Raw genomic sequence first — 17,957 nt, 5'->3', positions numbered from 1 at the left:
GCTCGCATATGCGAGTACGAGCGAGATGCATAGAAAGTAAATTACGTAGACGTGAGCGTATATGTCAATGTCAAAACTGATGGTAGACGTACAGGAACCTAAAAGTACCACCAACATAACCATATTCATGTTACAGCAGATTTTCAATATCTATAAGATATTTAAACAAATTTAATATTTGTATTATTTCTTAGAATGTCATTTGATAGCTCTTAAAAATTTGTTGTGTATGTTTTATGGAATTGTTACGAAAGTTGTAATAATATGTCTATCTACAATAGTTTTCATCACTTTTGACAGGAGTCAATCGGTTCTTACTGTGATTCTCGGCGGTGTTAAAAAAACAACAACATTTTTACTGTTTTTTTATTTGTTTTCCATATACAGACCCTTCCGATTTCAACATTAAAAATATCCGATAGATTTGGGGGTACGTAAATCATTGAGGTTCACATAAAATTATTAAAAAAAATACAGACGCGGTCCGTGACGTTCACAAATAATGAACACTAGTTCTATAAATATATGAAAGTTACTTTATAATAGATATTAAGCGCGGTCCAAGCACAAACGAGTAAAACTTCACACTATTACACTATGTACACGCGCCGCCACTTACTCAATTTAAAAATCCGCCATCGCAAGCGGGAATTATGCTTTTAAATGCCTCGTGTGTGGTTGCAGGCCTCGCCCGCTCGGCCGCCCAGCTCTCGCGCGCTAGGGCAATGTGTAGCGCACGTAGGGGACCTCCACGTCTTCTCCGCTCTCGTCGTTGCAGCACAACTCAAATACTAGAGCCCGCACATGAGGTTCAAGTTTCTTGCGAGAAACGCTCGCTACCACCTCCGACATAGGCAAGTTCAGTCTCTCGGCACATTTCTGCTTCAGCATGAAGAACGAATAAAGCATGCACACGCCCTGCGACAGCATGGTAATCTCCAGCTTGTGCTCATTCTTGAAGTAATCCAGGAACTGCTGAAGGGTCACTTCGCCCTTGACTTCGAAGCGGTCCCAGAGCGTCCAATTCTTGTCATAGTACGTATTGGTTGGGGCTGCGATTGGTTCAGAGAATCCGAAGAACGGAAGTGCCAAGTTGACGAAGCCGTTCTTAAAGACTTCGAGAGTGTTGAAGCCTTGAGCGAGCTTGTAGAGTTCGAGGCACACGAGTCCGGCGACTACTGAAGTTGTAGTCGCTATGGCGGGGATAATCTTTCCGGCGATGAGCTTAGAGCGATGGCGGTCAGCCGGCGGGATCTTATAGTTGGCCGCACGCAGGTTAGAAGCTGCTACAATAAAGTCCATATGGAAGTTAGAGTCGTCATCCTTCTCAAAGTCGAGCGGGGTGATCTTAAGACCGCCGAGGGTGGAGGGGTGCGGGAGTTCCTTAACGAGCGACTTGGCGCGGTCCACGTCCGGCTCGTCGTTGTTCTGCTGGAGCTGGGCGTCGGTCACGGCGATCTTGATGCCGGATTTGGGGCTGAATTCCGGTACCTGAAGAGATATTATATATTCTTAAATCAGAAGCCGATATAGCATAATAAATTGCTACTAAATTCCATGTCAGGGCTTATTAAGATGGGGTATACGACCTACAGGAGTTCGAAAATGCTTCTAAAGGATTTATGATAAAGAGGCCTTTGGTCGGGCTTTGCTTATTTTTGATGACAATGACATGGAGAATGGGGAGTTCTGCATGGTGATGAATGACAGTACTCATACGCATAAAGCCAATTACAAAAAAAACCGGGCAAGTGCGAGTCGGACTCGCGCACGAAGGGTTCCGTACCATAATGCAAAAAAAAAAACGAAAAAAAAAAGCAAAAAAAAAACGGTCACCCATCCAAGTACTGACCACTCCCGACGTTGCTTAACTTTGGTCAAAAATCACGTTTGTTGTATGGGAGCCCCATTTAAATCTTTATTTTATTCTGTTTTTAGTATTTGTTGTTATAGCGGCAACAGAAATACATCATCTGTGAAAATTTCAACTGTCTAGCTATCACGGTTCGTGAGATACAGCCTGGTGACAGACGGACGGACGGACGGACGGACGGACGGACAGCGAAGTCTTAGTAATAGGGTCCCGTTTTACCCTTTGGGTACGGAACCCTAAAAACTGCCAATAGCGCCACCTACAACCAAGACCCTTGTTATGGTTGTAGGTGGCTTAACCCCTTCATGGCCACGAACCGCTGAGCGTACACAATACGCCGGGCCACCATACAAACCGTTTTTAGCTAAAACGTATGACTCAGCTTATGGGTCTCGAGCCTGGCGCGCACGGTAAATAAATCGCCGCTTATGAAGCCGGCCAGTTGAACAGCATTATGCAACATTTTTACTAACCACCGTTTTTCTGTGCCTATCAAAAAAAAAACTAATTACTTATTGCAGTTTGGTTAGGCGGGTTCAAATTCCGGTAATCCATAGCCATGGTCACAAAATACGAAATCACTAAACAGCACAGGAGGAGTATAAAGTCGCCCACGAATAAATCGTGACTAAATAATATTTCCCATGTTACTCCAAAATACATCTCTAATAGGGGGGATGGGATGAATCACTTCTTGAACTCTTGTGACAAATACCACATGAAAGATAATACCGCCGCCGCCGCTCGGATGCATTCCTTGTTTATTGTCCAAGTGTGTCCGATAAGCTTACACCTGGTCGGTCATTTATCTTTGTTTTGGTAAACGCCATTATATTAGTAACAATAGAGAACTTAAAATGTGTTATAGTACTTACTTTCTAATCTGCCGTAAAAACCACGATGTTTTAAAGAACTTGTAAATATTTGTCACAAACTATTTGTAATACAATACATATTAGTTAGTGATTACTGTTTCAACGGCCTTGTTTTATATTGAAACTAAAAAAAATGAACCTTAACATCATTGTTAGTAGGTAATTGCCTAAGATACAATACAACCATCACCAAATATTATGACATAAAAGTACAGTGGGAGAAAATCCTAGTTGCCTTACCCCTCATACAAAACAAAATATTATTATACTACGGTTTGGTTCCTACAAAATGTGGCTTACCATCATCCAAACAGTAATCGGTTGTAAAATGGTACAATATCAAACAGCTTCAACATGAAATAAGCTTTAAAACCAGCCAATAAAGTTTATTTTAGCCTGCTACGGAAACATTAGTAGTTTTTACAAGTAGCGCCAGGCCACGGTGACCCATACCTTGAGCCATGTCAATAACTTCTGAAATATATATATTTTTTGTATTTTTTAAATATGGATTTTTCTGTTTGCTTGCATCGCATATGTATCTAGAATTTCAGTATATTTACTATATTGCACTGATAGTAAACCAAACTTGAATATTCTAGACCCTGTTTTCATTAAAAAATACGTGTTTATAATTTTTTTACCTAATATACCTTATAGAAATGGTTGTTAGCTTATATGATACTTATGTTATTACATAAAATTACGTTTCGTTTAAGTTTAAATCAGAATTTATTCAAGACTCACATGTGAGTCACTGGCCCTGCGGAACTGTTTGAGCATGACCCATACGCTGAGTCGCTGGCCCTGAATGGGTTAACAGCACTTGGCAATCTTCGATAATAGGGAGTATTACTGCAATGTTCTGCCGCCAGACTGCAGCACTAGCACAAACCAACAATAAGGCTGTTTGTACTAGTGGCGCCCCCTTCGTAGAGTTTTGCGTGATATTTCCTATTTACTACTCTCTGCTAAAAAGTATACTCACAGGTACTTGAGCAGCCATCTGCGCAATGGCCTCCCTGTCGGTATTATGCGGCAGGCCGTACACCGTGGCACGCAGGTTCGCCGCGGCCACAACATAGTCCAGATGCAAGTCATCGTGAGGATCGAACGCCAGCGGCGCGGGGCAGCGCTTGGGCCCCGACCAGAACGGGGCTCCGGAGGTGGTCTGCTGGTCCGGGGGGAAGTTGTACAGCAGCTGCTTGATCTGGTTCACGTACTGCGCCTCCCAGTGCAGGCGCGCCCAGGTCACGCAGTCCGCGAACGTGAGGGGCCGGTCGTTTATGGCGTTCTGGAAAAATTACAAAATATTAGTAAGTATATAAGGGTTGGGAAATGGAAATGGCAGCCCCTGTGTAACGTATAGTAGTGAGTAGTGACTTACCTTGACGCTCTCGATAGCCTCAAGAGGCTGGCTGCCCGGTAGCTTCAGAGTCCGCTCCTCCCAGTGAGGATCGGCCAAGTACTGAAAACAAATAAAACTATTGTAGGAAGATTACAAGGTTAAGAAAGTTGCCACATTACTATTAGCCCGTCGTCTCCCGTGATACCGCGTCCAAAATTACAATGAAAATTTTAAATCTACCTTAAAGCCGGTCGATATTTGGCTGTCAGTGGCAAACTCGGCAGGAGCCCACTGCAGTATAAGGTCATGTGGGGTAGAAACATAGTTTATTTTACTCGGGGCAAGAGGGAATTCCCTACAAATGTTACTCTTGCCCCAGTGTTTGTCAAACCCCAGTTGACCTTACGCTTTCTGATTTAAAAGAATTACTAAAAATGTACAAAAGTTGCTAAAATGTATGGAAGAAAGTTGTTAAATTTGGCAAATTTCAAATTTGGTACTGACCTGGGCAGCATGTTCGGCCGCCTGCCGGAACAAACCCTCAAATTCATCACGAGCCCACTGCAGAGTGTGCTCGATGGCGTTGGGGAAGTTCTTCAGAGTGCAGATGGGGATGCTCTTTTCCGGGGGGTCCTGGGATGAGCTGTAGGACTCTGTGAGGAAGGGCACCACAACCTGAAATAACAAGAACAGATTAGAAAGTTATGAGCTGGAAATGTAAAACAATTGAGAAGACACAGCTAGTCCACCATCCAACTGTTCAAAGTAGTCTTTCTAGAAGACCTAGCTTGGATAATTATTGCCCAGCATATTGCCTAACTTAACTTAGATAGTTACCTGCGTATTGCCCTTGGTCCCAAGTGTACCACTCTCAAGTAACGGCTTCCTGTAGTACACACAGCGCCTGTCCATGTATATACGCGCGTCCACATTGTCCAGAGCGTTGGCTACTCCGTCTAATGCTTCGAAGAAGTGGTCGTCGTAGACGGACTCGGTCTCGGGGCACACTCGGTTCTCTTGGGCGAGCACGTTCATTGATGGGTTCATGCGTTTGATCACCTGGAAATAATGATTGGGTTTTTATTTTGGTCTAGAAACATAAAGGTACAGTTGTGTGCAAAACAAAAGCAGTGCATTTATACTAGAGTAACCAAAATGACTTTCGTTTAGATAGGTCTTGGTTGACAATTATCAAAGCATCAGCGAAGCAAACAAAGCAAGTATTTGGAGAAAACCCAACAACATGCATGCGGCGATAATTTACGATAAATGTGGCTTTAGTGAAAAAGGGTAAACGAGAAGTGTAAATGTCAAGTTTAAGCTTCCAATGTGATGGCAGAATCTACAGTGCACTAGAAAATATACGTGAACGGTTGAGGGCAGCACTTGTTTTGGCGTGAAGTGTCAATGTACAGTTTATTTTCTCACACTGCACCAGGTGGCACACCCTCCAAAGTGTACGACCCCTATAAAGAGCTTTTTCCCTTAGCCGGCGCTACTCACCCTAGCCGCAGTACTAGACTTGGGTTTCTGCACGTCGTAGGGCCGGAACAGGAACTGGCGGTTGAGGTTGCTCTTCTCGATGAGGTCCATGTCGGTGACGGTGACGCGGCCGCCGTCTGCGCCGACGCCGATCATCGCGAAGTTCTTGAGGAGCTCGCAACCGATGGCGCCAGCGCCTGGTGGACAAAACGAAAAATTAATATGGTATACGACATGCCACAAAAACATTTCATTTCAAATTGGCGGCCAAGACATATCACAATATTGAGGACCTAAATTTAATTTGTTACCATGACTGTCCGACGTCTGTGCCAGACTCGATGCGCTTACTTATGGCATTGACTAATAACACTAGACCGTCAATCCCCTTGACATGCGCGAAACCAACACGCTGCTAATTTTCGTAGTCGACGATCTAGCGTCAAGTAGCGGATTTAGCAGTACCGCTACTTGACACTAGATGTTACGAGTGTCGCGACAGACGAAGTGTATTGCTCAACTATTTACAACTAATATTATAAGCGGAAGGAGTTGAAAATTGAGTAGGAAGATAGTTAGACTCGGGGGAAGACATAGGGTGGTATTTATTAATCGTCATCATCAACATTCCACGCAGACGAAGTCAAGGGCAGATGAGTTTCAAGTCGTGAAGTAAATCACGCCATAGACTATTTCACTTAACGTAGATGTCGGTATTCGTTTTAATATTAATACTTAAATTACATAATCAAGGTTACGCGTTCATAATGAAACGCATGAAACAAATCGTATCTAAATCATAACATTAGCCGCAAACAGGATTATATAAACCGACCAAGTGCAACGGCGTAAGGTTTCACGCGTTACGTTTTGCGGTAGCGATATAAATACTCGTTTTATGTTCAAATAAGGGTGGTATTCCACTTGCCCAAGCTTAAAAAAAATTGCTTAAAAATGTGAGACGCAATGCACATTAAACGCAGATCTTGGACAAGTGGAATACACCCCCCTAAGACAAAAGCGTGCTTCAAATTGGACAGTTAATGTACAGTAGCGGAAAAAAATCTATCATATTTGTGTTTTTATTAAATATTTCTATATGTGATCGACTAAACCTACCTTAACTATTATCATATGAAAGCTCTTTAAATGGAGAGTATAATCATATATTACATTCATATGATATCATAAAAGACACTCGTTTTGCACAAATTTATTTAAAAGTACCTAAAATAACTAAAACTCAAAGTATAGGTAAAAGTGGTTTATTAACAAAAAAAAAACAACAAAAATAACAGATTCTTGACTGAAAATCAAAATATATGATTAGTACTTGGTACTGAAACCCTTTGCATCAAGAACAGCTTGGCATCTTCGGGGCAGTGATGCAATCAGCTTTGCGAGGAAAGAATTTGGAATGCGTTCCCATTCTTCCTTTAATTGCTCAAATCTTTCATTGATATTTCTTGCTTTTCTTGCACTCACACGACGTCCTAGCTCCTTCCATAGATTTTCTATCGGATTCAAGTCCGGACTTTGACTGGGCCATTCCAAATTCCTCACTCTAAGTTTTTTGAACCACTGCTTAACAAGATTCGATTAATGTTTCCGGTCATTATCTTGTTGAAATATAAACGCCCTGCCGAAATTTTGGCGTGCCCAGGGAAGAAAAACATCTTGTAATATTTCTTCATATACTTCCTTTGTCACAATCCCGTTTATTCGATGTAACGGACCAACGCCACTTGCACTGAAACATCCCCATACCATAAGGGAGCCGCCGCCGTGCTTGACTGTAGGGAGCTGGTACTTGGGGTCATAGCGAGCATTGTCGGGGCGTCGTACGTACGTAATTCCATCTGTTCCAAACAGTAAAAACTTGGATTCGTCGCTCCAAATTACCTTTTCCCACATTTCGGCAGTCCAAGAAAGATGTTCTTTCGCATATTTTTTTCTAGCTGTCCGATTCTTCTTGGAAATAAGTGGTTTCTTAGCAGGGCGACGAGCACGAAGTCCACCATCAATCAGACGATTTCTTATAGTACGTACGGTCACAGAAACTGAATCTCCAGCCGATATTTCTCGCATAATGTCGCTCGCCGTGAATTGTCTCTGGCTAATCTCAAAATGTTGCGGTCAACCAAATGTGATGTGCAGCGTGGGCGACCAGGTTTGTTGGGCTTTTTTACACATCCGTGAAGCTTTTCGCGTTTTAAAACCTTCGATATAGTCGACTGATGAAGTTGAAATTGCTTAACCAGCGTCGATTGCGTTAAGCCATTTTTGTACCCCATTACAATTGCTTCTTTTATAGCTACTGTTTTATTTCCACGAGGTCTCCCCATGACGGAACTGATAATTCTTACAAATATTGTTACGAATTAACACGATATTCTGTTTTTTATCAACTTATATACTACAAGTGACGGACGTCATGTTCCAGAAATACGAATTCAAATAGATTTTTGAAATATGTACCGGCCTGTTAGCATATATTGGGCCTAGAATAAATCAATACAACCTTTTTTGATTAGTTATCAACAAATTCAGTCCCTGGTTTCATCTATTTTGATATATTTTACAGAAAAATCACAATATGATAGATTTTTTCCGCTACTGTAGATAGCGTAAAACAGATTATAACATTATGCGTTTACTAGTTTCCAAAAGTTGACGTTTAATCATTCTGAACTGAATTATAGGATTCATAAAAGGCTATTTGGAACCGTATAATGAGAAAAAACAGTATTTTAATCTGTTTTAGGTGAAATTAGTTGAAGGACTTAGATATCGTTTATTTCCAAGGTGGAAAGCGTAACGAAACAATTTTATTATTCTTTATGAAATCAGTAACAGCCTATGTAGTATAAAATACTCCCTTCATAGCCATAATGAAAATGAAATGATAATTCTTTATTTGCATAAAATATGGTATAACAAGGTGTTATTGGAAAAATATTCCCGTACAGAAACATATTTTGCTGGTTAAGCATGCAAATATTATCTTAAAGCTATTAGTCTTCATCTATTTGGTAGGTACATTGTTAACTTAAAACTAATATTTCTACTTAATACTAGGTAGCTATTACATATCGAACAACTCACTTACAGAGTAAAACACCTGTTTTTTGAGCCAACGATATAGTTGTGCTTTAAATGGGTTTAGAGGCAGGGGTTTGATGTTTTCCGGAAGGGCATTAAATATTTTCATACATAAATAATAACTATTTTTCATAAAAAGGGAACTATTAGGAATAAAATCTAATACAAGTTTATTGGGATATCTCGTGTTTCTATTGTATACATCTTTGGCCTTTTTGAATAGATCTGGATATTTTTTTACAAAAACTGCTGCCTCGAAAATGTACATGCAAGGTAGTGTCAAAATTTCATGTTTTTCGAATAACGGTTTACACATAGTTTCAATTCAAAAGTAAATTTGCAATAGGGAGTGTTACTGCGATGTTCTGTCACCAGACTAGTGCAGCACTAATTTGCTTAGTAAACCATAGAGTAACATACTACGCCTTAATCAGTTTTTTGACAAGTTTTTACCATTGATGCATCAAGGCGGTTTGTTTACAGGTGGGCTACCACGAAACGCGAAAATCGAAATATCGTTATCTGCCTCTCTATCGATCGAATAAGCAAGAGTGATAGAGAGGCAGAACCCGAACTTTCGACTGTCGTGTTTCACGGTAGGGCATGTGATTGAGTTAGTGACGCCCTCTACGCAAAGATTGCGTAATATTCCCTATTGCACGGTGGCCAGTTGACCACACACTCGCTTGTTTCGCAAACGCTTGTTTTGTCTGTTCCTAAATTGATCAGGAACCGAATGCCACCGAAATATGCAGCTGCACCCGCCATTCGCCTTTCATTGATCGTATATTTATAAATAGCCAAGGCCGTTACGTCTGGACACCAAATATCTAACTGCTAATAAACATACTGTGGAGTTAGGGCCTTTTAGTGCTAGAATACCTATCGGGTAACATCGTTGTGATACTTATCGGTCAATGATTATGGTGACTAATGATAATATTAGCTTTATGATTGTGGTGTATCTATTTCCCATAATGAATTAATCCTTCATTATTCGAGGAATTTTTGTTATCATGGATATATAAAAATTATAAACCAAGTTGTTTTGCTTTTGTTTACTAATTTATTTAGTCACACACAACCGATATAAAAAGGCGGGATTCCACCAGTGTGCGGCACATTTTTGTACTAAATATGCTTGTGCCGCACACTGGTGGAGTCCCGGCTTTAGCACCCCGGCACCTTTAATGTGCACTGAAAACTCCGAAAAGTCGAAAAGTCTTAAAAATAAAAGTGCATTTATTTTGCGAAAGGAAACGAATGACATTGATATCCTTCTGAAGGCAAGCAAAGCTCATGCCGGTTTGTGGCATTTTGTATGGATAGTATAATACGCTGCCTTTCTTTGTTTTATATTTACGTTTAAAAAGGTACGGCCACCCCAAACCGAAAATGAATTCTATTCACCCATAAATAGAATTCATTTTAGTATATGGTGGCCAGTTATTGAAACCTTATACTAAAATGAATTCTGTTTATAGGTGAATAGAATTCATTTTTAGCTTAGGGCGGCCAGTTACTAAAAGTGGCCAGTTACTGGCGAATTACCCTAATATTTAAACTATTAACAAACACTTTATAATTTTTATATCTTAGTTGAATGCGAGGAAGTAATCAAACATAGCAAATCGCCAGTTTGTTTTTATTACATACACTGATAGGAGAGCATTCACAGGAAGATAACATTTAATTGGAGTACCTATCTTTTCTTTATCACATTTTACGATCTATCGGGAGATGTAATGTTTTTAGGGTTCCGTACCCAAAGGGTAAAAACGGGATTATTAAGACTCCATTGTCCGTCTGTCTGTCACCAGGCTGTAACTCATGAACAGTGATAGCTAGACAGTCGAAATTTTCACAGATTATGTATTTCTGTTGCCGCTATAACAACAAATACTAAAAACAAAATAAATATTTAAGTGGGGCTCCCATACAACAAACGTTTTTTTTTTTTGCAGTTTGTTGCGTAATGGTACGGAACCCTTAGTGCGCGAGTCCGACTCACACTTGGCCGATTTTTTCTTTTACTGTAAAAGCTAGTGAGTCACACCACAAGGACAACACCACAGGAGCTCTTCACACAGCATGCCTGGAAAAAGTATACAGCGAATTTCCAGTGCTCATGGCGGGCACGGATCGAATTCACAAACAAGCCATCTTTGACAAAAGGTACAAAATACAATTATTTGAGGACGACAACTACGAAGGACTCAATCCCCGGGAGCTGAGAATCTTCACTGATGGGTCCAAAACAGACAGCGGATCAGGCTCTGGAACCTTTTCAGAAGACCTGAACATGTCAATCACCACTCCGCTAGGAGCCCATAACTCGGTATTCCAGGCTGAGTGCATGGGCATCATTAACGCGGCGGCTGCCATCACTGCAAGGAAGGTAGTAGGATCCTCCATCCGCATACTCTCCGACAGTAGAGCAGTCTTAATGGCCCTAAAAAGCCATATAGTCACATCCAAACTTATACACGAATGCCACGAACGACTAATGGAGGTATGTCAGAACAATAAGATCACCTTACAATGGATCAAAGGACACAGTGGATCCCGAGGTACAAACAGAAACAAGGATCGGGTGCGGGGGCGATTGGCCCGGAACCGATCCTCCCGATACCGTTTAGTAAGGTACGCTCAATGCTGCTGGCACGTACAGGGAAACTACACACAGAACACTGGCTAAACCAAACTGGATGCAGACAGGCCAAGCAAGCCATGCCGAGCATGAACGGTAAGCTCACAAGGGCGCTCCTTCAACTAGGAAAGGTTCGACTGAGTATGGTAACCAGTGTCATAACAGGTCATGGACTTTTTAACAAACATCTTTTTATAACAGGTGTCACAGACAGTCCCCTATGCCGTGGATGCATGGAGGAAGAAGAAACAGCCTCTCACGTGGTGTTGGAATGCAGCGGATTGGCCCCATACAGGGCAAAACATCTCGGATCCCCGAGTGACCTCCCCGAGGTCCTACTCAACATCAAAGGTCTGATAGGATTCCTCGAGGAGCTGGGCTGGCAAGACTAGTCCACCCCCTATCACGCAAAATAGGCGCAAGACGTCGAGTTGCGGAAAATCGCCCGAACTACAAGCTAGTGAGTCTTAGCCGCCAATATCACAGGTGAACTGTTTTTAACCGCCTTCATTAGTGGGATATATTAAAATCACGAAAATTAAAAATTATTAACAGGAACTCTATGCCATTAGGGAAACTTTTTAGCAAGCCTATCTCGAAATGGTTTTGAAATAGATAATGATACATTTTACTTTAATACAATATTTATATTGTGATGGTTATTACTACCTAACTTTGGCGTCAATTGGTAAAAAAATTATGATTCGATTGAAATAGACCGTGTTATAAATACGTCAATAAAAAGTAGGCGAGCAAAAAAGTCGCCTAACTGCAGTCATTCAATCGTTGCATATTTTAAACATCAGTGCCACGGCGCTCAGCGGCTGTATCGATCCTAGTCGAGACACGCATGCCACAATGATATTTTAATGGGATGTCTAGTCATAATTTTATTCATTGTAAACCAGAAATTTATCAATCTTCTTGATAATCTAGACAGTGAGTATTAGGTCAGTATAGTAGAGTACTGTCACATTTTTTACGTAAAATGTTTAAACAAAAACATGTCTACTATTTTGTATGGTAATTGCTTAGTTCCATTTTATTTCACTTCTACTTTTTCATGTCGCACTGTAAGGAAGCTTTCATGATCTCCTGGGCTAGATTTTCAGCATTTATAGCAATAAATAGTATACATATACTTACCAACAATGAAGTACTTCAAGGATCCCAATTTCTTCTGGAAGTCCCGTCCGAACACAGCAACCTGGCCATCATATCTCGAGCCAGTCGGTTTGCAATTCTCCTCGGTTAATGCTGAGCGGTCCTTGGGCAGGCACTCGATGGCGTCCAGGTACAGCCACTGGACGATGGGGTGGAACTTGCCGGAGCAGGCCTTCATCACCTCCTGGGCAACTACGCCGCCGAGGGCTGCGTTCATCGGGTTTAGGTCACCAGCGGAGACCTGTAAATATGTATGTTTAATTGTTTATTTTAGTGTTAATCCCTACTAATATTATATTATTATTAATTCTTTATTTCAGATAGATTGTATCCATAGAATTGTTAGTTTGGCTTATGACTACGTTAGTTACTTACTACTACTACTACATTAAATAACTATTTAATTATTATTAGGTCAACCCAAAATTTCAGGAAGGTACAATCCACCCTCTCTGCTATGACCTTAAGTATACTGTTGTGACTGCCCCGCACCCGACACAACAGAGACGCTATTCGTTGACGCCGGATGGCATAGAAGTCATCAGTTCGTTCCGCGGCGAACATCCCTGAAGCGCTGCAGTAACGGGGCAGTCCCAACAGCATCCTGAAGGCGTCGTTATATTGGATTCGGAGGGCGTTGTATGCCTTTTGAGTATAGTTGACCCATAGACTGCTCGTGTAAAATACTTGACAGTACGCCTTGAAAAGGGTAATTTTGACTTGTTTCGAGCAGCGAGCAAATCTACGGGCCAACATGTTACTCCGCACCGCCAGCGCCCTCCTTTCCCTTTCAATGTCGAGGTCATCTTTCAAATTTTCACACAGGATGTGTCCCAAGTATTTAAATTGTGTAACTCTTTCCAGTGATTTACCATTCAGTTGTATTTTATGGTACACATTGGGATTCATCCTGTGTGACCTGAAAACCATATATTGACTTTTACCGGCATTGTAAATAAGTCCATGTTTTTTCGCATATGACTCACACGTTTTCAGCATTTGCCTGAGAGCACATACCGATTATAAATGCGAAAGTAACTTTTTGTCTATCTATCTGTTACCTCTTCACTTCTCGCTAAAACCACTGAACCGACTTAATTGAAATTTGGTTGAAATTGAGATAGTTTTGACCAATTCATCATCATCATCCTACGCTGACGCAATCGCGCAACAACAACATATATAGACCTGGAGTCCTTTGTTGAGCGACTCATTTCATTAGTGTTGAGTGGATCATTTAAATCCATATTAATTGTATAACCATAAAAGTATCTGTTACCTTCTCATAGCTAAAGTAATGAACCGTTTTTGGCAAGTACAAACACGACTATCTTCTTCCTCGCGTTATCCCGGCATTTTGCCACATGACCACTGCCATCTGACCTTTCAACCCAGAGGAGAAACTAGGCCTTATTGGGATTAAGTAGTCCGGTTTCCTCACGATGTTTTCCTTCACCGAAAAGTACATAAGTTCCGAAAAACTCATTGGTTTGAACCCGCGACCTCCGGATTGAAAGTCGCACGCTCTTACCGCTAGGCTACGCTTCCAAAGTACAAAAACGACTATATTTTTAGATATCCACCCCTTGGGTAAGAGGGCAAACGTGCACCAAATTCAACGCGTGCAGATACATGTAGTGCCTTCATAAAGGCCAGCTGAGTAATTAGGCATGTTTTCATAACCGATAATGTGATTGTTGGGGTGAAACAAGGTCAAGTTCATGTACTCCTCCAAAGGTCTACTTATATTCATGACTTATGAAAGTAATATATTATATATTACTTTCATAAGTCATGTACAAGATGTAAATATAAAAATTACAATATATATTATATATATTGTAATTTTTATATTTACATCTTGTACAATTAGCAGCATGAGCAACCAAGGGTGGATTAAGTTATTATTGTTATTAACACATCACCAACTTAGGTATTTCAAACGCACACAGGACCTATAAATTTTTAGTTTATCGTATAATTACTTAATTTGAAATTACCTCCGACGTTTCGTGGTCGGCAGTTTCCCCGTGGTCTCGAAGAAACCGTTTTCGTAAATAATAATGTATAAAACTCGTGATAGTTCAAATCAAAGACTTCCAGGGAAGTATTTTCTTTTGTATCTGTTGGTAACTGATAAAAACGTAGAATTGTAAATGTTTATTTTTTATTTTGTATAAATACATGGAAATCATGATACATAATTCATAGGGTGAACCTTAATTTTTTTTCTAGTATCATCAGATTTGGATTCACAAATATTCCCTACCATCTGGCTAGCAACAGTTTTTTTGGAGATCATTGACTTGTAAAACATTGTTCAACTTATACATCAAGACTGTATCTTGACTTTTAAATTTCTGTAGAACATTTTGTGTTAACAAAATTTATTATATGATTAATGTATTGCCTGTCAATTCCACGCAAACATCCATTAACAAGTTGTAAATCTATCTCTTCTTAAATACTTTGTTGCATTGCTTTAATGTATTTACGAATCATCAATGCCATATTTAAATGAGGTGATTCTTTACCTAAACCTGTTTTCCATGGTTGAGACCTTGAACAATAATTACACCTGCATAGCCTTAATTATAGGCCTTTGCTTACTAGCTGTGGCCTATTTTATAATGCTACAATTGGAAGTCTCGTTCTAACACATAGGGTTAGAAAGAGACTTCCGCTTGTAAATTGTAACTTGTAGCATTATAAAATAGGCCACTGGTATGATTCATTTCTGTATTAAATATTTATTACTACACCAGCACTATATTTTATAGTAGTATTTTGAGAAAAAGAAGCTTAATTTAGCAAAAATCATGTGGTCCCCAAATTATAAATATAAATGGTTTTTAGACACCCTTAAATACCATTCTAGAGCATTCCACACCACTTTTTTTTTTACCACTTTGTGGGTATTATTTAAACTGCTAGACTACAATAGACCTATGTAAGGTTATCTATAAAAAGTCTGAAAACAAAATCATACCTTGCAAAATGTATCCATAAGCTCAGTATTGATTTTCAATGATTCTCCATTTTCACACTATGGGGTTGAACAAAAAAATAACTGGGTAGGTAGCCTAAAGAATTTGGCGATTACCACTACAATTGATATCATAATTGTTTACCATCGTATTTTCTCGGAAACGTTTGTATTTGTCATGGTACTACAGTCAACCTCAGTACTTTTTGTACAGAGACTGACTGAAATAGGAAGACATGTTCGCACATTTTCGTGAGAATACAGTGGAAAATAATTATCTGTTTGTTTCTAAATGAGCATTGTTAGCTTGAAATCTTGTTTTATGGTCATTAATGTCATTATTTATAAACCTATGCCAAATTTGAGCTTTCTAAACTAAGCTAAGAGCTATGGACAGATGGATAGGCAGATAAACAAACATGCTGCAACTAGGTTTCTAAAAAAAAGTCTAGCTTTAATAATACAAAAAAAGCCTACCTTGCAGAATGTCTCCATAAGCTCAGTATTGATTTCCAATTCGCCATGCTTGTACTCCGGATCAGCCAAAATGCCCTTCAAGTAATCCATGAACTTGGAAGCATCAGCATTACTCCAGGGCCTCGGCAGTCTACCCTCGTTCTCCTCAAACTTGTAGAGAGCAGCAAACCCAAAGTGCAACTGCTGCGGATAGTCGAACTTGCCAAAGTCCGTAATAACAAACTCCGGGTTCTTGAAAGATTCTTTTAAGGACTTAAAAGCTAGTTTCTTGGGCATCTTGACTTGAGTGACAATGCCACCTCGCTCATATTTGGAGAAGCCGCTAGTGTCTCCGATGTTGAAAGTGTATGGACCCAGGACTTTGATCTGGCGTGGCTCACAACCATTTAATTCTGTCATGCCTTGGACCTGTTGACAATTATTTATATTAATTAATATTGAGCAACAATCATAAGTAAAATAGGAGTTACACATCAATAAATTACATTCATTATACTGTCATTCTTATTTGTGATTGTTACAAGTTGGGTTAAAAATAGATCTAACCTCACTGAAAGTGACATAGTCCCCATCTTCCAGTCCATGACGTGTGTCGTCCAGACAAGTGACCACCGCCTGCTGGTCGTTCGTGATAGCGGCAATCATCGCCGACACCGGATTCTCACCGTTCACATCGCGAACTGTAAACTCTTCACCAAAATCACAGAACACTCTAGAAAACAGGCCCCTCGTGTCCGCGATAATCAGCGCGATATTATTAGCGTGAGTAATAGCTGCTACACGCTCCTGTTCAGCCCAGGAAGCGCTAGTGAGAACCACCACACTGAACTTGCGGAGAAACTCTTCCGTAAGAGCACCCGTGTACGTCGTAGTCGGCACATAGTGATTTAACTCAGCTAGCTGCTCGACAGAGGCCGTCGCACGGTTCTGACCTATCGTAGCCTCCGACAAATAGAACTGAGAAGATAAATCCGAGATCGTGCAGTTACGGTCATCGTGAAGAGTCACCGACTTCACACCGCCGAGAATCACATTTTTTGCGACTTCCACGCCCAGGCCTCCCAAACCCGATATTAAAACGTCGGAATTTGCCATCCGACGCATAGCATCGTGACCCAGCACGTATAGCTGCCTGGAATACAGGCTCTCGTCGATTTCATCTTCCATGCGCGTTCCATTGTTCGCCATTGCTGAAGAATTGGAACGGGATTCTCCTGTGTTTAGCTTCCGCTTTTTCGCCGGGGGGTCAACGGAATTATCGGCGACTTCAGCACTAGACATCGGGCACGAACGCGCACAATTTTGCCAGAATTTTGCTTTGCTTTTACCAAGACAATCAGGAAAATTAGCCTTCAAACTATTGAGAGCGACATTCGCGCTTCGTCAGAAGATGGACCGCTTGCTTACTCACTGTCTTGAAGTTAGCAACGAATAACGTGGACAATATTCTGATATTAATAAGAAATGAATTATTTTTTTGTAAATAACATAACGTTCAACTCAAATGAAGACTTTCTTTTCTCTTTGCATTTGGCAGAAATATCTCTAGGTTCAAGGGTCTAATAACATTTTTTTTGAGTTTTGAATATTGAATTCGCGTTTGCATCAAATTACAATTATTACTGGCAGCACCGTTGCATGCTTTTTTTAGTAGCTTTGACACGAATGCTTATTATTTTGGAAGATACATTCGATTCGATTCGATTATATATGTAACGCTCGGTGAAGCATCACCGACAGTGGCCAACAAATTGATTTTTATTTTCATATAATTTGTATTATAGAATGAATTTGACTGACTGACTAGATCAAGACTAAATGTTCAGTAATTGGCACTATAATTATATTGGACTATTTGGACTAAAGTGTTCGCACAGCAGCAGGGGCGTATTTTGAAATTTGGCGCCCCGGGCCAATACGTTTTGCCGCCCCAGAAGTCAAGGAAGAAAAACAAAATGCAATCCGGCATGCCGCCCCTGGGGGTTGGCATATGCCGCCCC

At 40.5% G+C, this 17,957-nt stretch overlaps 1 protein-coding gene across 1 annotated transcript; it reads right to left on the bottom strand.

The window, feature by feature from the left end:
• Positions 1-435: 435 nt before the first annotated feature.
• LOC134796273 (ubiquitin-like modifier-activating enzyme 1) lies at positions 436-17,420 on the bottom strand. The gene is made up of 9 exons (XM_063768318.1): positions 16,504-17,420; positions 15,958-16,365; positions 12,477-12,735; positions 5,600-5,775; positions 4,934-5,155; positions 4,601-4,771; positions 4,136-4,216; positions 3,737-4,042; positions 436-1,491 (listed from the first exon to the last, which is right to left on the bottom strand). Exons 1-9 carry the CDS (start codon positions 17,236-17,238, stop codon positions 718-720), a joined length of 3,132 nt encoding a protein of 1,043 aa, XP_063624388.1. The 5' UTR covers positions 17,239-17,420; the 3' UTR covers positions 436-717.
• Positions 17,421-17,957: the final 537 nt, after the last annotated feature.

Source organism: Cydia splendana, chromosome 13, assembly GCF_910591565.1.
Source record: "Cydia splendana chromosome 13, ilCydSple1.2, whole genome shotgun sequence".
Classification (NCBI taxonomy): Eukaryota; Metazoa; Arthropoda; class Insecta; order Lepidoptera; family Tortricidae; genus Cydia; species Cydia splendana.
The sequence above is the reverse complement of the archived record's forward strand: the minus strand, read 5'-3'. Positions and strand labels throughout refer to the sequence as shown.